The sequence below is a fragment of the Carassius auratus genome, chromosome 38 (assembly GCF_003368295.1).
Source record: "Carassius auratus strain Wakin chromosome 38, ASM336829v1, whole genome shotgun sequence".
Taxonomy (NCBI): domain Eukaryota; kingdom Metazoa; phylum Chordata; class Actinopteri; order Cypriniformes; family Cyprinidae; genus Carassius; species Carassius auratus.
The window spans coordinates 9,894,873-9,920,602 of NC_039280.1; the positions used below are offsets into that span (position 1 = coordinate 9,894,873).

At 36.2% G+C, this 25,730-nt stretch overlaps 2 protein-coding genes across 2 annotated transcripts in view; one reads left to right on the forward strand and one right to left on the reverse strand.

Moving 5' to 3' along the window:
- Nucleotides 1-1,808, forward strand: part of slka (STE20-like kinase a) — a 34,038-nt gene extending 32,230 nt beyond the window's left edge. The window contains exon 18 of the mRNA XM_026223951.1: nucleotides 153-1,808. Coding sequence (XP_026079736.1) covers nucleotides 153-299 — 147 coding nt within the window. The 3' untranslated portion in view covers nucleotides 300-1,808. The remainder of the gene's footprint in view (nucleotides 1-152) is intronic.
- Nucleotides 1,809-2,585: 777 nt separating this feature from the next.
- On the reverse strand, nucleotides 2,586-23,676 carry col17a1b (collagen, type XVII, alpha 1b). The gene is given in 57 exon segments (XM_026223950.1): nucleotides 2,586-2,707; nucleotides 2,819-2,899; nucleotides 2,997-3,158; nucleotides 4,135-4,320; nucleotides 4,549-4,689; nucleotides 4,781-4,924; nucleotides 5,008-5,112; nucleotides 5,199-5,315; nucleotides 5,406-5,513; nucleotides 5,598-5,705; nucleotides 5,787-5,924; nucleotides 6,176-6,223; nucleotides 6,311-6,388; nucleotides 6,517-6,561; nucleotides 6,702-6,728; nucleotides 6,841-6,900; nucleotides 6,988-7,050; nucleotides 7,132-7,182; nucleotides 10,461-10,532; nucleotides 10,616-10,690; nucleotides 10,793-10,828; nucleotides 11,007-11,087; nucleotides 11,163-11,198; nucleotides 11,399-11,434; nucleotides 11,567-11,593; nucleotides 11,811-11,882; nucleotides 12,008-12,043; nucleotides 12,773-12,835; nucleotides 12,929-12,964; nucleotides 13,061-13,096; nucleotides 13,186-13,239; nucleotides 13,334-13,351; nucleotides 13,547-13,600; nucleotides 13,753-13,857; nucleotides 14,395-14,448; nucleotides 14,525-14,551; nucleotides 14,675-14,701; nucleotides 14,842-14,892; nucleotides 15,031-15,270; nucleotides 15,644-15,805; nucleotides 15,910-15,954; nucleotides 16,097-16,186; nucleotides 17,280-17,432; nucleotides 17,536-17,610; nucleotides 18,372-18,446; nucleotides 18,547-18,618; nucleotides 18,742-18,915; nucleotides 18,996-19,136; nucleotides 19,421-19,468; nucleotides 21,046-21,075; nucleotides 21,200-21,247; nucleotides 21,365-21,598; nucleotides 21,704-21,721; nucleotides 21,724-21,810; nucleotides 22,000-22,050; nucleotides 22,280-22,340; nucleotides 23,519-23,676. Coding segments are annotated over 56 exon segments (4,542 nt in total). The 5' UTR covers nucleotides 22,335-22,340; nucleotides 23,519-23,676; the 3' UTR covers nucleotides 2,586-2,621.
- Between the last annotated feature and the right edge of the window lie 2,054 nt (nucleotides 23,677-25,730).

Here is a 25,730-nt window from a genome sequence, read left to right on the forward strand (position 1 = left end):
GCGAGTAGTCGAGTAACTCGAGTATTTTTTTAAATAAGAATTCGACTCGCAGAAATCAGTAGACGTGCAACTCCTAGTGCCATCTCATATTTTGAGTAGGACTAATCTTTGTAAATGCACATACTTTATAATTCTCTCCTGCTCTCTCTTAGGCTCTGGAGGAAGAGTTCACACGTAAAATGCAGGAACAGGAAGTCTTCTTTAAGATGAGCGGAGAGTCCGAATGCCTCAACCCAACCGCCCAGAGCAGAGTCTCTAAATTCTACCCCATTCCCAGTGTGCACTCCTCCGGCTCTTAATCTTCACTGAGCTTTATCTAAAGTGAGGAGAGCTGTTCCAGTCAAGAGCCCATTAGCCTTTTAAAGGTATGAAATCAGAATAGATGTCACGGGGTTGATATGAAATTCCAGAAAACCTGAAAGTTGGAATCGTACAGTGATGAAGGACAAACCCCATGCATTACCTACACATGCTTTTTTGCCACATTGCATCGAACGGATTAACACTTTAGTTTTCTGTATGTTGTCTTCTTGTCACGTTAATTTTTGCTTGAGACATTAGCACAAATTAGCAGTGAATACACTCAGGCAATATCATCTTGTCTGTGGAATACATGCATGAAAAAGCCTTAATGAAGGTCACTGATGCCCATAACAAACAAAACATCACAAACAAAAATTATACCACTTAAATGGTGATAGGTCATATTTAACAGGACACATGGACACTAGTCACTGTTAAACTCAATTCTCTAAATGTTCAAATGAAGCTTCAGTACTGTTTGGGCTTGTAGCAGCTGTTATATGTTGTATTTCTTGAATACTCTGGCCTATTCTGTTTTTAATGTCCACGTAAAGATACTTTTAAAACAAACTACTCTTTTTAACCTTTTCTTTTACTATTTGACTTATGGTGAAAGATATTTGCAGACAAGGAATGTAACCCGTAAGATGACATTGCACACTTTAAAGCAAAAACATATGCAGTAGTGATCTCTTTAGTGCATTTTGAAGGAAACAAATATTTGTATACAATGATGTCTCTCTCATCTGGCAAGTCACTTTGTGGTCCAGAGGACCCAAGTTTATTTTTTTTATAAACAAGTTAATTTTACATCTTTGAAGAAGAATAAGGCAGTCTTTGCCTTCTTGAATGTTTCATATATGGTGTTAGAAAGTTATTTATAGATTTAACTTTTTATTGTTCGTTTTTATTTTTCCTGTTTCATCAATATATATACGGGCAGTATGAACTTGCACATGTTAGATGGTTTATCTGCAGTTTAGTGTCTTTTAATTTTTTTTTATTAAAGGGGACAATGTGCCCTTCTTTGATCGATGTAGAGCAGTGTTTAGTCCATTGCAGTCTGCAGAAGTGCTTCAGTGGGAAGAGATGAATGTTTCTCACTGTTGCAGAGGACTTTTCATCTGATTCAAGCTCTATTTTTGATAAAAATGTTTTGTGCAAGAAATTACACACCTGTATCTTATCCATAATATGACATGCTGTGCTCATATACTTTTTGCATGCTGAAAGAAATCCAAAATGCTGTAATTTAACAGAGGCATGAACTTTTTGAATAGACGATGCATTTTACAAAGGCTGGTTCTAAAAGTTAGTATTTGCACAAAGAGTGCATTAAACATCAGGATAGTTGTTTAGAGACAGAAAACTGCTGACCTTAAGTTCCTGCAGCAATTTGATGGAATATCTGATGCATATTTTTGGTCAGTTTAAGTTTCTAATTGCTTGTATCCATTGGTATGCTGTAATAATGCTGTAAATAAAACTCATTGTATTTTCTTTGATTCGTTTGGTGTGTTTTTTTTTTTTTTTTTGTAGCTCAGTATCGAAACCGTTTGGGTAGGAGTAAAATCATATTCCATTCTTTGTTACACATTCAGTGGCTTTTTACTTATAATAACTCACATTAAAGCACATTTTCAAAAAAAAAAACAAGTGTTTAAGACCCTTTTGTTAGTGTACCAAAAAGAAAAAAAAATTCCAAACATCACCATAGGCAAGATTCATACAATACAACAACAACAACAACAAAAAACAAGGCAATTAGGTATTCCACTACTGGGTAAAAAGTGCTATATTAAATGTAAGCTAATGAAAACTAAGACTGATGTCTTAAACCCATGCTAGTAAAGCTGAAAATTGTTTGAAATGTATGGATTATAATATTGCATGCATTTGGTTGGTTATAAAACTGGATACTGTGATAAAATAGGACCCAAACAAGCCTCTGATCTGTATTACTTCATAAAAAAAGGCTAGTTTATGAATTGATTTTCTTAAAGATATGTATCGTTTCTTTACACCATCAGTGCATCCACGAAAGTGTGCTGCTGCTGCAAATGTGTGTGCCCTCACACACCATTGGTCCGAATCCATCTACCAGTCTGGATCTCACCTAAAGTTATATATAGAGATGCATGTCAGAACGACTGCTGGATTCAGTGCTGCCTTAAAATACATAATTATTTGATGATTTTTACATAAAAAAATTTTACATAAAAATTTAATTTAGCATTAAATAAAAATATATATATTATTTAATGCTAGGTTACAGTATATGATGAGAAACCAAGTATACTATGACTGATAGTAGTTTTCTAACCTTTTTCACCCTTTTCTCCCCTTGATCCCTCTGACCCTCTTTGTCCTGGAAGGCCGGGGATCCCTGAGCTCCCCATTTCCCCTGTAGATCACATACAGTTTTCCATTCACCACTCTTCACTTTTATGTTAAAGCAGGCAGCTTTTCAGTTTGTTTTCTTGTCCAGTAGGGCTATATGAATCATGACTGGTACCTTTTTCTCCTTTAGGACCAGGGTATCCTCTGTCTCCTTTGGGTCCTGGCCTGCCAGGAGGCCCTGGGATGGTCCCATGTGCTGAAAAGTTAAATAATGTTTAGGAATAATGCTACAAGAAAAATACAGTGATTCAATATTTAATCAGTATATGTGATAAAGTAAAGCGGATACTAACTTCTAAAGAAGTCCATTAAGTCAGCCGTCACATTTCCATAGGCAGCAATCACACGGCTGTACCCGGGTGGTCCGGGGGGACCAGGAGGCCCAGCGGGTCCTTGGATCCTTCCTGCTTGTGTTCTCCAGTATCCCTCGGTCAGGTCCTGCAGTATACCTTGATCTAAAGGAAACAAGCAAGATGGATTTGCTCACTAGCCCTGTGATGGCCTGACCATCTGTCCACAGAGTTTCCCTGACTATGGCACCAAGACACTCGGATTGCCTTCAGTATCTCTGCAACTGCATAGGATTTTGGAAAAAGGATGGTTTTGATTATTATTACAGTGCTTTGTACTATTAGACATAACACTGCCAGCTACTCACAGTATAGCAAACCGGAATCATACACAACACACAAAGTGTTTTGTTCCTTAACGAGTCAGTGTTTTTGAACAAATCGATTAGATGAATGTCTCAGTGACAAACGCAAACAGCAGCTGCATCCAGATATGAATGTTCCCCTACTATATAGTTGATTAAAGAACAGTATGTGAATTATAAATATTTACAAATTCACAGTACTCATAAAACAATAAAGAAAAAGTCACGGAGAAAACGAGCATTAATTCCAGTGCTGCGCTTCTGTTTTAATGATGAAAGAGTGCGAGATAATATGTAAGTAGATTTAAAATATATCTATTTCACAATAAAAATGTTAAATGATCATCAATTTGTGCACATTTAAAAAACAATACTTGCAATTAAATGAAAATGGTTTTCTATGTTCAAAGTTTTCTACTGCTCTCCATCAATCCCATTAAATATTTTAATTATTTGTAATGCCTATAAATAAAAAGTTAAATTTATTAAGTCCAGAATACATTTACACTATATAGAAAATACTTTTTTTTATGACATGATTACTTACTTAAAATAAGCATCTACTTAGAGAGGAGAACAAATTGGTTGAATGATTCAGTAGCTCACTCTTAAAGACGTAACTTGTTAAGGACTAGGAAGCACTAGGAAACCAATGAATACCTAAGACTGCATTGCAAGTGTGGGCATTTCTATCAGGAATCCTAAGATTAAGTTGACTGCTTTATTATGACTATAACTCTGACGCATCATTCTGACTTGGATGATACTGTACTCACTCTTAATGTAATCAGTGACTTTGAGTGCAACATTGGAGTAGTCCACTGGTTCACTGATCTCAGAGCCATAGCCGTATTGTCTTCTGGCACTCTGATAACTGTGTCCAGTTTCACCACGTTCACCCTTCTGACCGGGCGGTCCAGGAGGCCCAGGGGGACCATGAACGTAGTGTCTCATAGTGTCACCTGAACAAAATATGAGACTATTTATTGATGCAGCAAACAACCACAAAGTGTTTCCAAGAACTGGTCAGACAAATCTAGGACACAGAGAGTACTTTCAAATCGTGCGTTTAACTTTGAGAATGTAGAATGGAGTGCGATCACTTGTTAAACTCAGTCAAACATACACCAATGTAAAGTTACTCTGAGGTGTCAGTTCCCAGATTAGAGTGTGTGGTGAGTGACACTCACTGTTTAGGTAGTCCTGCAGCTCAGCACGGATCTGTTCTCGCGCAGAAGATCCTGAATATGAAACAAGGCCCCTAGTGTCTCCTGGAGGACCCTGGGGTCCTGGTGGCCCAGGTAGGCCAGGAGGTCCCCTAAAACCAGACTCTAAATAACAGAGAATCATATGAGTTTTTTTTTTTTTTGCAAAACTGCAAATGTGTATCAGACAGTACAACAAGAGGATGAGACGACTCACTCTGTAGATAGAGCTGGATGTCCTCTAATTTGTAACCAGAGACTGCAGAGGAGCCTCCTGGGGTACCAGGAGGACCAGGGGGTCCCTGTATACCTTGAGGACCAGGGGGCCCAGGACGTCCAATGCCTCCACTAAGCCCTGACCCTTCAAACACATTCAAAGTGGAATATGAGGAAAGGAAACCCTTTACATGTTCTAAAACATGTTGCAAAAACAGAAGAACATACTCTGAAGCAGAGTGGTTATTTCACTGTAGGAAGCGCCCGGCTGGCCAGGCTGCCCAGGTTGGCCGGGAGGACCTGGTGGTCCAGTTCTGCCTGTCATCCCCTGCTCTAAAAACACAAATTCACAAATGCCATTAATAAGACAGAAGTCAATTGATTTCCTCTTTAAAATAAGATTCAGGTTAAAGACACACCATTCATCAATCTGATGGCATAGTTTGCCACTTCCCGTGCGCTAAAGGTACTAGCAGTAATGCCAGGTGAACCCGGTGGTCCTGGAGGGCCAGTCACGTAACGCCTCACATCTTCTCCTGAGCATAAGAAAAGTCACGGAGTCCATTCTTAGATTCAAGATTCAAAAAGCCATCCATACACAAGCGGGTCTGACATTGTTTACTCACTCTGTAAAAGGGAAATGATGTATTCAGCACTTATGCTTCCAGGTGGGCCAGGAGGTCCCGGAGGTCCTTGAGGACCTTGGCTAATACTGTTACCGCTAATTCCAGAGCCTGATTCAAAATGATATATTTTACCATGAATGCAGCAGGACGCAAAGACATCCATCAAACATTACACAGCAGATCTTAACTTACGCTGAATGTAAGCGATAACCCTAGACGCCACGTCCTCTACAGACACTGAAGGCCCAGGTGGACCTGGTGGCCCCTGAATACCAGACAAATGTTGCCTCATGCTGTCACCTGTGGAAAAGATGTCACACATTCATGAGAAAATGACCTTCAGGAGCAGGAGTGTGATCATCCAAATCAACAGGTGCTCACTCTGCATATACTCCATGATGTAATGACGATAATCTGCAGCAGAATGGGATCCAGCAGAATGACCTGGAGAACCGGGTGGACCAGGAGGTCCTGGGGGACCAGGCCGCCCTTGGGGCCCGACTGCAACTGCTCCTGATACTGAAGGCAACAAGAAGTGAATTAAGGGTTACAATAGTGTTTTGCTTTAGGAACCTCATTTAATAATCTAATAATGGTGCTATATTAAAGATTTAGTTCATCCAAAAATGTATAGGATTAGAAAACTTGAAAAAACAAACATAATTTGTGTTGAACGAAAGATGAATGATAGTCTTATGGATTTTTAATAAGATGAGGGTTGTAATTTTTGGGTGAACATATGCAGTAGAGTGCAACATATTAACATTTACCTCTTGATTCTCCTTGGAATGTTGTCATACCTGGTACTCCAGGATCCCCTGGGAAATCATTTTAAAGATTATTGTGCTGTAGATATTAATGAACAGGAATACAATGTGCCTTTATCATTATTTGAAGGTTTTTACCTTTACGGCCATCTCGTCCAGGTGGTCCAGGAGGTCCTGGGGGACCAGGTGGACCTTGAGCTACACCATAATCAGAGACTTTATAGAATAAAAATAAACAATAAATTCCATATTAGTTATCGTTTTCATGAAATATCAAAATCTCTTGACTATATTTTAATGAAAAGCAAAAATTACATATAGACCAAACAAAAATGTTAACTTACTAACTCTACCGGGGCTCCCTGGAATGCCAGGTTGACCTGGTTCCCCTAAAAAAAGTCACATATGACAAATAAAGCACTATTATATTATATTATAAGACGTGGTGATCTAAGTACTTTATGTGTTTTACTGTTTATATCAGTTCTTGTGACCAATATGAAGTGTTAGCTGGAGAATGGATCCTCACCTTGGTATCCTCTTGGACCTTGGGCACCTGAAATTTACATAAACATATCATTAAGTATCTGATAATAGTTGTTCACTGGTGATAGGCTGGAATAAAGGTATCAACAAGTAGATCCAAGTAGATTCTGGGTAAGACTAACCTGTTGATCCCTTGGGCCCTGAAGGTCCTGGTGGCCCAGGTGGTCCCGCAAAAAATGTTCCTGTGTAGGCAACATTTGTAAAATTGTGAGACTTAAGAAAGCACAACACTCTCAATGCACAGACTAATACATCTGATGGAATTAAACCTGAATTAGGCACAAAGTTTCCTGGATCTCCCTTGTCTCCTTTAGGACCAGGTCTGCCATATCCTATGAGTCAGTAACAAAAAAAGCTGAGAAGAGTATGCCACTACAGGAAATGATGAAAAGAAGCATGAATGTCCATCTTACCTGGTGTGCCTGGTTCACCAGGTGGTCCTGGAAGACCTGGTCGAGAATCACCTACAGGGAGTAAACAGTGAAAATGGATTAAATGTGTTTAAATATCCTGAATAATCTGCTCTAAAAGTATAATATTCATTTTAAAACTATTCTGTCATCCAGTCATGGCCAAAAATATCGGCACCCTTAGTAAATATGAACAAAGGCGGCAGTGAAAATTAATCTGCATTGTCAATTCTTTTGATATTTTATTTAAAATATTCACAAAAATGTATCCTTTCATTGGATAATAAGAATCTAAAATGGGGGGAAATATCATTATGAAATAAAGGTTTTTCTCAAATACTCGTGGGACACAATTATTGGCACCTCACAATTCTTATGATTAAAATATCTCTGAAGTATATTCCCATTCATATTCAATTCATTTTGAGCACTCCAGTATGATTATAAACATGAAATTATCCATCTATGGCTTCCTGTTTCACAGAAATATAGAGAGGAGGGAAAACAAAGCCCAAATTCCCTTAATCATCCATCAAAATAAGAAAAAACAAAGAATATATTTCTGATGAAAAGAGCTAGAGAAGTGAAATATCCCATTCCCACCATCAGGGCAATAATGAAGAATTTCCAATCAACATAAAATGTTATGAAACTGCCTGGAAGAGGACATGTCTATATCGTCCTAATGCACGGTGAGAAGGATGATTTGAGAGGCTAAAGACTCTCCAAGGATCACAGCTGGAGAATTGCAGAAAATAGTTGAATCTTGGGTTCAGAAAACCTTTAAAAATTGGTAAAACAGAACCTACAACACTACATGTTGTTTAGGAGGGTTACAAGAAAAACTCTCCTAGCTCATCCAAAAACATCAGACATGACTGGAACTTCAAATGGGACTTCAATGGTGAGATTAAACTAAAAAATTTGCTTTTTAGCAGCAAACACTCAAGATGGGTTTGGTGAACACAGAGATAAAAAGTACCCCATGTGTACAATGAAATATACTGCTGTATTTTTGATGTTGTTGGTCTATATTTCTGCTGGAGGTCCTGGACATCTTGTTTAGACACATGGCATCATGGATTCTTTCAAATACCAACAGATAAAAAATCTGTAAATGACTGACTCTGTTAGAAATCTTATAATGGGCCATGTTTGGATCTTCCAGCTGTACAATAATCCAAACACAAACCTCAAAAACAACACAGAAATGGGTCACTGAGCACAAAACCAAGCTTCTGCTATAGTCATTCCAGTCCTCTGACCTGAAGCCTATAGAAAATGAGAGGAGTGAACTGAAGAGGAGAAGCTGGGAATCTAAAGGGTCTGGAATGATTCTGGATGAAAGAACACTCTCTGATCTCTTGTGAGGTGTTCTCTAACCTCATCAGGCATTATAGGAGAACATTTAGAGCTGTTAAACTGTCAAATGAAGGTTTCTAAAAGTACTGAAAAAAGGGTTCCGTTAATTGTGGCCAATGTGTTTTAGAGAAAAACCTTTATTTTATAATGATATTTGCCCCATTTTAAATTTGTATTATACAATGAAAGGAATAAAACATCAAAAGGATTAAAAATGAAGATGAATTTTCACAGCCTTCTCTGATCATATTTACCAAGGGTACCGATATTTTTGGCCATGACATATAAAGTGGCATGCGAAAGTTTGGGAACCCCTTGCAGAATCTGTTAAAATGTGAATAATTTTCACAAAATAAGAGAGATCATACCAAATGCAAGTTCTTTTTTATTTTGTACTGTCCTGAGTAAGATATTTTACCTTAAATATGATTACATACGGTCCACAGGACAAAAAGAAAAAAACATTTTTTTTTCTGAAATTATTAAAATAGCCTCATTCAAAAGTTTGGAAACCCTTGGTTCTTAATACGGTGTATGGTAACCTGATGATCCACGACTGTCTTTCTGTTTTGTTATGGTTGTTCACGAGTCCCTTGTTTTTCCTGAACAGTTAAACTGAGCACTGATCTTCAGTAAAATCCTCCAGGTCCTGCAGATGCTTCAGTTTTCCAGCATCTTTTGCACATTTGAACCCTTTCCAGAAGTTACTGTATGATTTTGCGGGACTCGTGCACAACCATCACAAAACAGAAAGACAGTCGTGGATCATCAGGTAACAGAACACAGTTTTAAGAACCAAGGGTTCCCAAACTTTTGAATGAGGTCATTTTAATAATTTAAATTAAGTTTATTCAATAATTAAAAAATATTTTATGCACAATATCTTACTCAGGACAGTACAAAAAAATGCATTTTGTATGATCTCTTTTATTTTGTAAAAATGATTCACATTCTCACAGATTCAGAAAGTCTCTTCTGCTTGTTGCCTTTCTTTAGCAGTGGTTTCCTAGCAGATATTCTACCATGAAGGCCTGATTCACACAGTCTCCTCTTAACAGTTGTTCTAGATATGTGTCTGCTGCTAGAACTGTGTGTGCCATTGACCTGGTCTCTAATCTGAGCTGCTGTTAACCTGCGATTTCTGAGGCTGGTGACTCGGATGAACTTATCCTCCGCAGCAGAGGTGACTCTTGGTCTTCCTTTCCTGGGGCGGTCCGCATGCGAGCCAGTTTCTTTGTAGCGCTTGATGGTTTTTGTGACTGCACTTGGGGACACTTTTAAATTTTTCCCAATTTTTCGGACTGACTGACCTTCATTTCTTAAAGTATTGATGGCCACTCGTTTTCCTGTACTTAGCGGCTTTTTTCTTGCCATAATACAATTTCTAACAGTCTATTCAGTAGGACTATCAGCTGTGTATCCACCTGACTTCTGCACAACACAACTGATGGTACCAACCCCATTTATAAAGCAAGAAATCAGACTTATTAAACCTGACAGGGCACACCTGTGAAGTGAAGACCATTTCAAGTGACTACCTCTTGACGCTCATCAAGAGAATGTCAAGAGTTTGCAAAGCAGTAAAGCAAAAGATGGCCACTTTGAAGAACCTACAATATGACATATTTTCAGTTGATTCACACTTTTTTTGTTATGTATATAATTCCATATGTGTTAATTCATAGTTTTGATGCCTTCAGTGTGAATCTACAATTTTCATAGTCATGAAAATAAAGAAAACTCTTTGAATGAGAAGGTGTGTCCAAACTTTTGATCTTTACTGTATATATATATATATATATATATATATATATATATATATATATATATATATATATATATATATATATATATATTTATATGGCTAAATAATTTCATAAATATTACATTTCAAATTCAAAAGACAATGTATGTGGCAAAAAAAAATCAGATGTTGATCCTTAAATGTTTCATGGATAATGTTATGGTACCTGGACGTCCAGGAGGCCCTGGGGGACCAGGAGGACCAGGTGGTCCAGAAACTTGTCCAGCACCATACTGTCCTAAAAAGGACACGAAAGTATTAAATTAATGCATATCTAAACATTACTAATATTCAAATCAGATCTTTTAAATAAAGACTCACTTTCTGCTCGCGTTGTCTCACCAGTGTTAACAGCAATACCCGGTTCTCCTTGATCTCCCTTATCACCTTTAGGACCTGCACAGAAATCAAGGTGGATGGAAGGTCATTTGGATATCATTTTTATTTTACTAATATACAATATTACACAGGAAGACCAGATGAAAAATGATAATTTACCAGAATGACCAGGAATTCCAGCAGGCCCAATGGGTCCTAGACATACAAAGAAATATGATAAAATAAAATGATAAATATTCTGATGTACCCACCTAAACAGTGCAATTAGTTAAAGTATATGTCATTCATTGGATTGTTAACATATACAAAGCACAGGACATTTTGCAATCTGGTTTTTTTTTTTTTTTTTTAAGAATTAAGATTATGAACATACCTGAGAGTCCTGGAGATCCAGGTGGGCCAGGAGGACCAGGGCTTCCAGGTGGTCCTGGGATTGCCACTGAGCTAAAACCTGCTGTAAATTAAAGCTCTCAATGTAAGTTGGTTGCAGATTGAACTGTTAAATATGTCATACTTCATGCAGTCTTACCTGCATTGATCACTCTTCCAGCCTCACCAGTCTCACCTGTGAAGATTTTCAGATTCATTATTTAGACATTGTTGCACACACATGATTCTAATGTCCAATAATAATAATAATAATAAAAAAAAAAAAAAAAAAAAAAATTATATAAAAATAAAAATATTGCTAAAAATGTAAGACTTCAAAAGACCGCTAAACATGGTCCTATGGTCTATTATACTAAAACAACCACTATACTGCACCTTTCGCTCCAGGCTGACCAGGATTGCCAGGTAGGCCTATGCAAGAAGCAACATGATTACCATTATATCTTCATACATAACTAAGACAAACTGTAAAAATCGAAATTGCATAAAATTCTAACACAAACATTATGCACATAAAATAATGCAGTACAAGTGACAGGTTACCTGGAGGTCCTTGAATCCCTTGCGTTCCTGATTTAAAGAGAATAGTAGAGTTATTAATTTTTTTAAACTAAAATAATTCACCTATTTTTTCAGACATTATTAAACTTCAGTATTGATGTGTATAACCCCTTGGCAAATGACAGAAACTGTGTTATAACATGAAGATTAATGTCATTTTCTCAAAATTAGGATTATTGTTTTCTATTTTTTTATTTATATTAAATGAAGATTCATGTTTTTATACCTGGTTGCCCAGCATCACCGGGTGGTCCAGGTGGTCCTCTGATTCCTGGTAAGCCAATTGAGCCTGGCTCACCTAAATATGAGTAAAAGATGATACAGAATACAGAATACAGACAAATTAAATAAAGATGCAGATATAGGTACACAAGAAAAATAAATATTTGGTTTGGAATCATCAAATCTGAAAATGCCTCTCACCTCTTTGTCCCTTTTCACCATCAGGTCCTTGAGGCCCTAAAATGAAATGACAAAATGACTATCTGGGGACTTCTTTTACACCAATCTAAGATGATAATAGAGCTTTAATAGATTCCATGCACCCACAGCCAACTAAGCAATAGTGAAGCAATACTATTTATTGATTTAGTTTCAGGAAAACAAATAGTTTGACAAATAATTGGCACAAACAAATTCTGGCCTATCATTTAGATATACTTCGGTCAGTACGATTTTGTGATGATTTTGAAAGAAATATAATATTGTGAAATATTATTACAATTTTAAAAAGCTTTATTCTATTTCATTACATTTTAACAGGCAATTTTTCCTGTAATGGAAAAGATGAATTTTCAGCAGCCATTACTCCAGTCTTCAGTGTCCTTACAGTAAGTCATTCTACTATGCTGATTTGGCATTAAAGAAACATTTCTTATTATTATCAATGTTGAAAACAGTCATGCTGCTTAATATTTTTGTGCAAACTATGATGAATAGAATAAACAGCATTTATTTGAAACTACATTTTTTGCTGTTGATGGCCAACACATCACGGTTAAAAATATAGCTCTGTCTGACGTTGAACTATATGCATACAGACAACCTGAATTATAGACTCTGCTAATTAGTCATTTGCTGATTCCCGTCACACTTTTCTGCCTACCATGTCTGTTCTCTCCCTGTTCTAATAATAAAATAGCAAAAAGACAAATCTCAGGTTTGTGTCTGTTCCTACAGATGAATCACCTTCTGATCCTTTAGCTCCTTTCTCACCAGATGGCCCTTGTCGTCCTGCAGCACCAGGTGCACCTGACAGAGGGTACAGTGATTTAACAATGAAACATATTTGTAAACATGGCACAAAATAATAAAGTTCTTATGGCTCAGTACAAGTATACACACCTGGCAATCCATTTTCCCCTCTATCACCATGATCACCTGACACAACACATGCACAATTTTACATGAATTCACATTGACTATAATTAAGAACTGGATACTGTACGTCAGACTCAAATATAATTAACAACAAACCTTTAATTCCAGGTGGACCAGTAAGTCCTCTATCACCTGGAAAAAAAATATGTATTTATTTATTTATATTAAAGATTATGATTTTATTAATATACGTACTGTAAAGTGTTAGCTGTGATACACACCTTTAGCACCGGCAGGGCCAGGTTCACCTCTGAAGCCTTGAGGGCCTTGTTCACCTACACAGAAAACAAATGTAATGTCATTATTTTAGAACACAAAAAAAATGCAAAATGTCACTAAAATATTTTTTGTAAAGAATGAGTTGATTACCATGTAAACCACTAGCACCTGTTAAACAGAAAAAATGAGATCAAGATCAAACACTTGCAATTACTGCATTACTGTTTAATTAACATTCATATTCAAGTTCATATATTTATGCCAATGCATTTCCTTTTGCCAATCTCAAATGATTCTGTACAGCTAATTTCACTGAATATAATAAGTATTAGCCTTTATATAAATTGCTTTTTGTGTACTGACCTTTAGGCCCAGGTGGACCAACAAGACCAGGAGATCCAGAAGGACCAGGAATCCCTGAAGAAAGAACAAGTGCACAGACACATGGCAAATTAGATCAAAATAACAGTTGAATTTACTTTTTGTATGAGAACCCTGTAATTGTAATGAATGAAATACAAAAAATTTAATGCTCAAGAGCCATATTCTCAAAGTATGCAGTATCTTACCCCTTTCACCCTTTTCTCCGGCCCCTGCAGGACCTGGATCTCCACGGGGTCCAGGCTGACCATCTCTTCCTCTGAAACCTGGTGGTCCTTCTGGACCACGTTCACCTGTCATACACATTTTAAAGCTTTGATGAGGCAACATCTGGAAAAGGTTCCTTCTTTTTTTCAAAAGAACCAAGAGCATTAACAGGACTGAGTTAAATGTTCACAGAACAGATTAAATTAAAATTAAATTAAATTAAATTTATGAATTTAGCAGACGCTTTTATCCAAAGCGACTTACAGTGCATTCAGGCTATCAATTTTTACCTATCATGTATTCCCGGTGAAACAAACCCCCCAACCATGCGCTTGATGCCGCAATGCTCTACCAATTGAGCTACAGGAACAGATGCATCCTGAATGTAGGTAGGGACTAGTCTCTCAAATGGACTGTAAGAATTGACTATTAAAAGTTTATGTTTTTGTGCTACAGTATTAGCACCTGTCAGATGCAGCATTTATAGACTGTATTTCTAAACCTTAACCTCTAGGCCTTATCTTTTGGGGTTCTTGTTAATATACTTTGTGATTTAAACACAGAATTAATGATGGTGAATGATTTTCCCACAGAATAAAAGTGCTGCGTATTGTTTCAGGTACCTGCACTTCCTTTTTGTCCATCTCTTCCTGGATGTCCTGGGATTCCTGATGGACCTAGAGATGAACATCTGTTAAGACTTCATTCTGCACAACTGTCCTAGCTCCACAGAGCATCAAACATTATTCTTACCTGGGAAGCCTGGAGAACCATTATCTCCTGAAAAAGAGTTTACATTGTTTATGTTTTCATGTTTAAGACTGTGAGCAGATCAATTTAAACATATAGCCCAGGTCAACTGGTTCACAGACTTTTCACAGCCAGTTTTAAAATTGTACAAACCCTTTGTTCCTGGAGATCCAGTGTCACCTGAAAGTGGTGAAACGAGCAGATGTGTGATTGATGCAGTAGTGACGGAAAAGCAGGTTACTGACTATTGAATCTCCATAGAATGAATAAATATAATTTTCTGTACTGGCAGTTCAGTAAAAACTCTATATCTGGTGTACCTTTAGGCCCTGGAGGTCCTCTTTCAGCTTTAACTGAAGAAGCAAGTAAGACTAGATACACAAAAAAATATGTATTAAATGTAATATTATTTGTATTAAACATATACATATATGCGTGACATTTTATAAACATTGTACATGTTCAGGTGCATTTGTTGTGTGTTTAAGCAGAACTGTGTTCACATGTACCTTTCATGTCTTCAGACTGCAGCTCTTCTCTCAGTATTTGCTGTACATTTCTTTGCAGTACAGAACTGTCTGAATAAACTGCAGAATCCATTGAACTAAAATATGCCGCTTTACTTCCAACTTGTTTATTTATGCCACTGTCATCAATAGGAGCGGACAGTCGACTCGTGCGAGCTGTCATGGAGGAGGATATTCCCTCAAGAGCACTGACACGAGACTTCAGATTCTTTACCTCCTCAGCTTCAAGGAAAAGAGATTTGCTTCAGATTAGAAGACAATGCAATAGTACATATACCTAAGTTAGGCAGAAAACCTATTCTTGAGTTGAGCTGGAATCCTCTACTGATAAATACACATTGATCCATAAGATACAATTCCCTTCTCCCAAATTAAACCAAATCCAGAGGTAAGAATTAATTTTTTGCTTATTATTTTTTAAATAACTTTTTAATCAAATTTTGAATACATTTTATTGAAATTATTTGGTGAACCATAATTTGCCTCATATTTTGAAAACCTTCTTCTGTACAGTTTTAAAATGAAGCTATAATTTTACCTCAGGAGAAATAATGAATAAATGAATCATGTCTTTCATTAAAATGACAAGACTTACATAAAGCAATGAGTCCAAACAGAAGGCCGAGGAGCAACAGGAGGCTGAGCAAAAAGCCCAGAAGCCACTTCCACCAGGAACAGCAGTTTGGCCCACATCCACAAAGACCCCCTCCACCATTACAGCCCTCATCATCATCAACAACCTTGGCCTTACGAATCTCTGACAGGACACACACAGGAAGATTGTGATTCTCTGTTTTCAACAGTATGATGGTACATACTGTGCGCACTGTTTTTTTGTTTTTTCAAATAAAAAGGTTTTACCTGCATAAGTAGCTTTGTCTTTTGTTGACACTGATGTAGAGCCATCTTATATAGGTAAAAAAATAAATAAAATTGGTTTTATGATGTCAACAGATATTTTCAATATTTATTTGAGACTAGAAGTGCTTCAAGAGGAAACCATGTAAATTAAAAGTAACATCAAGATACATGAAAATTAAGCACTTACAATGTGTGCCAGAGCAAGACTTTACAGGGGCACTTTCAGAATAGCTGGTCATCATAGTTTCCTTCTTCACTGAAACATCTGAATACGAGCCTTAAAAGCAAAGAGTGTATTCAGTTAATCAGAATGCAGTGCTAGAGTATGTCATAGCATTAATCATGTTATATTTCGATTCGCTTTCATTCAAACACCACAAATAATTCCCCTTGCAACATCAAATAAAAAACTAGTATCCTGTCCCTTACGAAAAATAAGTTTATTCAAGTGCGCTATTAATATACTTCTTTTAAACTAAAAATACTTTTTAGTATTTAAAAAAAAAATTTTTTTACTGAACTTATCAGGAATGGGCTGTATGTATCCCTAATAAATATACTTAAAATTACATTCAAGTATACTTGACTTATACTTACAAAAAGTCTAAATATATTTGAGCTATACTCCTAGAATCAGTGTTTTCATTATTACACAGTAGAGGGCGCTAGTACACATCTTCTGCACAGAATTTCCAAAAAAACACAAGTGAAGAAGAAAAAAGAAACAACAGATACTAACACATGTAACACGAACATCTGACATGAAACAGCTTTAAAACTGTAACGTAATGGAATAAAATGTCAACCGATGAAGAGGTAATCATGAACTTTGGGGTGTTGATCGACTCCATCTATGTTTTGATTATCATTCTGATTCCAATTCATAGTCTTTTTTTCAACTTTTTGTTCAAAATTGTATTTCTTTATTTTTTATGAAACTTACCCACATTAAAGTGTTTAAAAAAGTATACTTAGAGTATTATGTAAAGTTCACTTAAAGACAACTTATGAGTATAAAACTACTAAACTAGTAGTTTACTGACACTAAACTTAAAATTGTACAAAGTATTTAATAATTAAATTATCAATAAAGTTTACTTTTAGTATAATTGCAGTACAAACTACAAAAATTGAGGCAAACTAATTGTGTACTCAAAGTTTGCTACTGTACTTTATAGTACACTTTTATATACTAGAACATTTTATATACTAGAAATTTAGTCCCAAGGAGTATTGAAACAGTACACCTTCAAGTATACTACTAGAACACTGATGTTAGTATACTTGCTACATAAAGTATACTTAAAATATAGAAAAATATGAACTTTCCTTAAGTATACAAATAAACTTGAAGTATACTACTTTTTTACCTGCTGTCCCATTAGGGGTGCTGTTAGTAAACTGCTTGCCACTGTCTTTGGTCAGGATAAGTTCTTCGGTTTCTCTCTTCACTGGAATGTTCTCTTTCTCCAGCGTCAGGTATCTCTTCGACACATTCTCATTAAGGGTCCTTGTACCAGTTCCTAAATATGAGACAAAATCTTCCTGTTTATCAAGTCACACTGACTGCATCTTAAAGAACTACAGTAGCCATAAATCTTGTTCCTGTATGAGTATAACAAACACCTAAAGTGGAGACTCCTGTGCTGACAGCAAGAGTGCTGTTGGGACTTGAGGAATAATTCTTCTGCACTCCATATCCTAAAAACAGACACATAACAAATAAACAAAGATGTCTGAATGTCAAGTATTTCTTTGTACTTAGAATGACACTGTTCATCAAGTAACAATGACTACCTCTTTAGAGAATTATCTAAAGATAGTTCTGATTTTCACAACATTTTCACTTACCCAAACAGAAAAATGCTAGGATGTATTAACCTTGACAAATGTGTTAGTAAAGACTTTGATCTGGTTGCAATCTATCATAATTTCCACAACAGTATTTAGCAGCACAACTGTTTTCAACATTGATAATCAGAAGATATCAATCATCAGAAGAAATGTTGCTTGAGCATCATATCAGCCAATTAGAATGATTTCTGAAGGATTATGTGACACTTAGTTTTGCTATAATACGATGATAATACATTTTAAAATATAATTAAAATAGAAATCAGTTATTTATATAAAATTGCACAGTAATATTATTAATTAAGTATTAAAAGTTACTGTTTTACTTTATTTCGATTGAATAAATGCATCCTTAGTGAGCATACCTTTTGAACAGCAGTGTATTTACAGTATATGTTGTTATATTAACAAATTTCATCAAATGTTATTCTTTTTTTCTTAACACAGTGAAAATTCATACTGATTTTGTAATTATTTACAACTTTGACAGTTCAGCACTGTGCGACAGAGCAAGTGACGATTCTATCAGCTGTCCCAAAACTCTCTCATATCTCAAATCGGGTTTGTTGTTGAGCTATGATGTACAGAAAAAAATATGTAACAAACACCTGCGGTGGAGATGCCTGTGCCAGAACCAAGAGTGCTGCTGGGACTTGTCAAATAATTCTTCTGCACTCCATATCCTAAAACATAAATGAACATGCTTACAAGGAATGTTATTAACTTGTCATTTGTCACAGCATGTCATCACAATTATTTAATATTATATGCCTCAGAGGATACCTGAGTGTGTGTTAACTCCACTGGAAGTTAGAACTCCACTCTCAGGAGCCAAATTGTTGTGGAAGCCATACACTGTAAATCAAGAAATAACATGTATTTAGCTAATATACTTGTAGGAGAACTGTGCCTTCAACTGAATATTTTGATGTATTAGTAGGCTTGTTTTATTTATAATACACCAGAAACTGTGCAGACCTGATAAGGAGGATGGTGATGTGCTGGTAACAAGAGTAGCTCCCGTTGACATGTTGTTGGTGTTGCTGTGAAAGCCGTAAGCAGCACCAGTGGAGACTGTAGAGGGCAGGGTGGAGCTGTTCCATGTGTATGAGGCCAGGTCAGCGTCAAGAATAGTCGTGTCATATTGCTCGACTAAAGAAATTGAAAGCAAGTCTTAACGCCTTGGAATTGAATACAAGATCACTGTGCATTTCTAATCCAGCTTTCTGTACCTTGCTTGGTGGAGATCTTGGTGTCTAAGGTGCTGGCCTTGCGAGGTATGGGGAGAGGGGAGGAGGAGGGAGATCGTGTGGGGCTGACGCTGGCCGATCGGGATCCCATTAACAGCTTCTTCACATCATCCAGCTCTGTCCCTATAGCAGCAGCACTATATTAGTTGTTTAAACGTGTCTTCAGGTTCACTATCTCATACTACTGTCCACTGTGGCAATCAACAACATCTATAGCTTTTCATTGAGCCTCTGAGAAAAAGATAAAACTGTATAGGTTACATTCGTTTACTTGTTTCCTAAAGTTTTAATGAGGCTGTTTAAACTTTTCTTAACATATTAGTTTCATTCTTTATTATTATTATTGTTGTTATTATTATTATTATTATTTTAGCCTATTTTTGCGATTTCCTAAGACAAAAACATACATCTTGTGGAGGGAGATGCACTCTGAAGCCTGGTCCTGATTTCTGTCTCTAAAACAGAAACACAGATAGACACATTTAATTATCTCCAAATTATTTCAACACCAACACATATATTTAGCACATATATTTAAATATGTAAATGATCAATAATGTCCAGGAACCGGTGTTGAGTAACATTGAACAGAACTTGGCGATGTTTCCTTATTGATGACTTACCACGCACACTGTCCAGTTTATTCCCCTACTTTTCAAATTCCATAGATATTGAATATTGAATTCAGTGGAAATTATTTTATTAATTACTAGGGAAAAAATGGGAAATAATACTACACAACAAGAACACAGCTGTATGAAACAATTTTCAGCGACGATTACAGCATTTCAACAGACAATGGTATTTTTTCAAAAAATACTGGACAACAACTGAATGCTTTGAGTTAAGAATAGGAATCTAGTTGTGAATACATTTCTGATAACGAAAGAAACAGGCCTAAATTAAAGGTGTACACTTTTTCAGCCAATCAGAATCACTCTGTTCGGAACGACTGTGTTCGGGTCTGCTGACATGTATGAAGGTAAAATTATGTCATAAAGATTTGCAAGCACAGGGTAATATTAGTGCAAGTATACATTAGAATGTAAACGTAAATTAAATTTGCATGCGCAAGAGAAGCTTTGTAAAAGTACAAATCGTGTCTCAGGAAACTGTTGCAAATGACTCGTTGTGTAGGCCTACCTAGGGCAAAAAATTCTGGAAATAATCCGATATGTACAGCTCCAGCTTTCTTTTCTCTGCACTTAAAATTTTGGAATGATTCTCTCACTAACTGAGTTTTGCAAGTGCGAGGGCGGGTCAACCTACCTCTCGTAGCCAATCAAATTAGGCTTTCACTGACTCTCCATTTACTCTTATCTGATTGGTTCAATAAATCATACGCCAAGACCATAGACTGTAAAAAGGCCAAGACATTTACCTTAAAGTTATGCATTTAGCAGTCATTTTTATCCAAAGCGACTTACAGTGCATTCAGGCTATACATTTTGTACATCTAGTGGTTACACGATATGATTATAGATGATAAACGGTGAGTAAGAGTAAATGGAGAGTCCACAAAAGCCTCATTTGATTGGCTACAAGAAGAAGGTGGACCCGCCCTCCCCCTCACGCTTGCAAAACTCAGTTAGTGAGAGAATCCTGCAAAAACTCTAAGCACAGAAAAAAAAATGGAAATCAGAAAGATGCAGATCTTTTTTATTTTGCGTTAGCATGAAGCTACAGTTTCTCAATACATGAATTACACAAATAAAATCCTGCAAATATTTTTTTCTTGCGCTTGAATCACGATTTACACCTTAATAAAGTTTATTTTGCGCATGTAAATTTAATTTATGATTACAGTCTTATGTACACTTACACAAATATAACCCTGCACATGCAAATCTTTATACATTTAAATCTTTATATCTTTATAAGTCATTTTACCTTCATAGACATTGAAGGGGGGGGGGGGGTAATATAATCGATAATATAATATTATAAAGATAATATAATCATTCAGTAAAGATGATTATCCTATGCAAAGTAACTTTTATACTATTTGCATTAGTGTAAATAACAATCTCACCCCTGCTTTGACTCCTTCCTCTAGTTGAACCTGGAAACAGAGCATTTAAAACAAAATCTGTTTTTTTTTGTTTTTTTTTTTGTCTAAAAAACAAATGACTTGTCACTTTCATATAAAACTATGTTAATCATTTTTATTTGTCTAAGTGTCTTACCGTAGTCCTTTCTTTTTATTTCTGGGGATGAGCTGTCACTTGAACTTCCTGTTGAAGTTTTTAAAAAATATATTACATGCTAGTATAACTAATTATGAAGGAATGGCTAAAAATGCTAAAAAGAAAAAAGTATTCATTTATTTAAGTGTCTCAGCTGCGACTAACCATCATAACGACGTGAATGAGTGGTTTTGCTTTTCCTCTCCACAAACAAAGGGGAGTCTTGCGTTCTTCTCATGCCATCAGTGGAACTGGATCTCACCTTCGACCCTGTTCCCGATCCAGAGACACTCTCCAAAACTCCAGTGGCACCACCTGTCAACCTGCTCACAGTTGTCTCCTCTATCAGATATTCCCTTGATCCAGAACCAAACCCACTTGCACTCACACCAACAGATGCTGAGACACAGACGCAGGGACAATTTTAGCCATTTATAGATATATGAGATACAGTACATTAAACATAGAGTATAGCGCTTCAAAAATAACGTTTGATTGGCTTACAGGATGAGAAAAAGGACTGCTGTTGTTTTGAGTCAAAATGTTCTTCTCCAGGCCAGAAGACCCAGAAGTGCTTGACATGCCCTTATTGGCGGATGCACTGAAGCCACCTGGGAGTTAAAATACAGTAAATTACAGCATTGTCCACTTTGAGCACATACTGAAAAAGATGCTCAGGTTACAGCCACAGTATACATTTTCCCATGATGCATAAATTCAGCAGAGAAACAAGGCAATGAATATAAATAAATCAGACAGTGAGAACAAATAAAACTGTAGAGTGAACAGGGGTAACTTACGTGGAGGTAAAGATGTAATTCTAGTAGTAGACATTGTTGTTTCCCTGATGCCTGCTTTCATAAAACATGTCTTATAAATGTGAACAGTTCTTGCTTTGAGATGTAAAAACATATAGCTGAATAAAACATTCTCACTTCATCAATATAATAATCAAGCTTCTCAGTTACAAACACATTACAAAACCACTAGGTGGCACAGTCTTCACAATGAAAAGATCTTCACAAAAGATTTTGGTTCAGGTTAGCAGCAAATTGATTCAAGATAATCAAACGCCCTTACCTCTATCTCCTGAACTTCCTCCTGAATAGTTTCTTTGCTCTCTTAAATCATCCATTCCATGCTAAATAAATGTAGCAAAACAATTACAGGTCATTAAAATTACAGAGCAGAATCGGTGTACGTCTATACTGAAATATTTTCTATATTTAATGCGCATTAAGGTGTTTCTATTACAGATGAACTGTGGGATAGGACTGGATGAGAAGAGCTGCAATATATATTATGCATATTATGTATTAATATTATACATAAACTTATTTAATCAGTCATGCTTAATTTGGGATATATTGCTGTATGACATTACGCAATAAATTGTTTTTACAAGATGGTGTGTTTTACCGTCTTTGTTTTTCACAACAACAAGTTTTAGAAATTTTAGAAATTTTAACTGCAGGCACACTGATAAAATGATTTCTTTGCTTTCCTGGCAGATTCTACTCAGATTTCAAGGTATGGATGTTAGAGAATTGCAACCTAACCCACATCAAAAAAGTAATTATAAATGACACATACCCACATTCATTGGTAATGAAAAATAATGCCTACGGGGTAATTATTTGCTCCAACAAAAGACTTGCAAGTAACTACAGTCTCATATTTACAGTGGAGAGAGAAAAGCAATTTATCACCACCCCACCCTCCTCACATCTTCAGTTTCAAATGCAAGACCAGCTACTGTTTCACTGCAATCCACAATACATGAAAAAGCTAAACACAGTGAATTGTCCCCCGCACAGACAAATAATGCCTTTATTTGCTAATGGTGATTATCCGTGCAAGGATTTTCAGCTGGGACTTCAGAATCAGATTTTTGCTACTTTTTTCCCACTTCATCCACTGCAAAGTTTAGAAGAAAGTAAGTAAACATTAAAAACAACTCATAATCAATAAATTGGACCCATAATTTGTTATTAATATCATAAAGATTTTTTGGTTTCTACTGTTTCAGTCTGGGTTCTAGTCTTCGGTGGAGTCCCACACAGAAACAACATATAAAGAAATCTGATTGTTCCATTTACAAATTAATATTTCAGGATAGCAACGGGCTGATATAAGCATATAAAAAGCAATAATTATGAATAAATAAGAAGGAATATACATACATACACACACACACACACACGTATAGTCAAACTGAAGCACAAATGGAGGCTACTGCAAATCATTTATAGTTGCTCTTATTGTGTAAGAAAAAATGGATAAATGTTTGAAAACGAAATCATTAACAAAATGTTTTACCTTTGATCCTTGAAAATCTGAAGAGAAAGGGATTTTAGATAAAGTCCACCTAAGAGTTGCCTGTGAACTTCACCTGTGCAGTATAAATGTTGTTACCTGACTCCTGCTGTTTTCTTTCTGATTTTACTTTTTTTGACCGGCAAGCCTCCACAGGACTTCTGGGTAGGATTTTATACCGAGCCACTCCCCTGTCTTTTGGCAGATGCACAGACAGACTTTTAAAGAAGACAATACCCTCAGGAACCACAGTTTTATCTTTTATGTTCCAGCAAACTAAGGTTTAGGACATGTTCAGGTGAACACAGGTGTGGCTGGATGCGTTATCTGTGCGTCAGTTAACTTTGCCTAAACAGAGACACACATGCAGAAAAAAAGTTGAATCTACTACTGTTGGCATAGCAGCAAAAACATGGCAGAAAATGCATTTTGTTCAGCTTGAAGCAATTAATATAAAATATTTTAGAAAACATTTTTAATAAATAAAGTTCCATGTTAGGTCATAAAGACTTAATACTTTGTCTCGAAGAGCTCATGCTTTGTCTCTTAATAAAATACACTACAGAAGTGCTTTATGAGCAACATACATTGAATTCAAGACATTCTCGGGAAAAATTGTTCTATAAGCTACATATTAGTAAGCTTTGAAAGTGAGGGTTTTGATTTTCTCATTTGATAAGCTCACACATTTTCTTGGAATTAAATCATGTTTTAACACCTTTCAAATCACCACAGAAAAAAAGCATGCATCTTTAAATAAACTGTAGGAACATGACAATAATAATTTTACTTTAGCTGAATGCGTCAGCTGATTACTGACAGAACATTTGTATGAAAAGGGGTCAGACGAGATATGACCGGCTTTCATTTCCAGCAAGAGTTTAACTTTACAATTTTATGCATTAGTGTTAATGCACACCATTTTAGCAAGTCATATGCGATACATACAGTATTAAGTAATTTTATTTCTCATTATAATCTAAAGACAGCTGGATCAAAGAACAATGCAAATGTTCTAAAGGAATTCATGCACATACAAGCTTTCCACGGGAAAAGGGTGTTGTTTCCCTTTGGATTTACATGCCAATTTCTATGGATTCATTTTTTTCCCAGTGGGCACACCCTGTTGATACAAAATGCACATTAGTCACAAAATGTTTAACTCCAGCCCAAATGCATCCTTCACTGCATTAGACCCCATACAAATCTTAGAAACACGAGAAGACATGGTTGCATGACTATACAGCTATTAAACAATTTTAATTTCATAGACAAGTTATAACAAGACAGAAAAGAGTTCCAGTAAAAGCAGAAGAGTAGTGGAGTTGTTTGAAAAAAAAAAAAAAAAAAAAAGTTCATGAACATGAATGAACTGAACCACCAATGTAATCATCTTTATTTGAATAGAGAGTGTTTTTTCCTTCTGGTTTTGCATTGCTTTTGCACAAGATGCTTGAGTAGGCCTATGTTTGTTATATAAGCTGGATTCATCACTATGATTCAGAGTTTGATTAATTTCAACATCCTTCTTTTTTATTTTTAAATATGGATTCATTCAAACTGTGTCACCAATTTCACCTCTGATTCAGCTTAGGAATCCAATTAGTCTCTTTCAACTGGACGAGACAAGAAGACTGAAGAAATATGTTTAGATCTATCATATGTTCTTCTTTATGTATATGGACATTCATACTTTTTAAAAGGGGTCATGATGTTGCTAACACAAACATTATTTTGTGAATTTGGTGTAATGAAATGTGTTTATGCGGTTTAAAGGGGGGGTGAAATGCTATTTCATGCATACTGAGTTTTTTACACTGTTAAAGAGTTGGATTCCCATGCTAAACATGGACAAAGTTTCAAAAATTAAGTTGTACGTTTAAAGGAGTTTTTCTGTTCCCAAAATACTCCTTCCGGTTTGTCACAAGTTTCGGAAAGTTTTTTTCGAGTATGGCTCTGTGTGACGTTAGATGGAGCGGAATTTCCTTATATGGGTCCTAAGGCACTTCTGCCGGAAGAGCACGCGCTCCCATATAGCAGAGCACTGCATGAGAGCACAACTTCACTGATCAGAGCGAGAGCGTCGCGAAATGTCACAAAACCGCATCCGACGCTGTTGTTGCTGCTGCTCTTGTTAAATTTCAGCCTCTGGATCTGATTCTGGATCATAAATATACGCTGAATCTGACTGTTAGCCATGGTTTGTTTTGGTTGG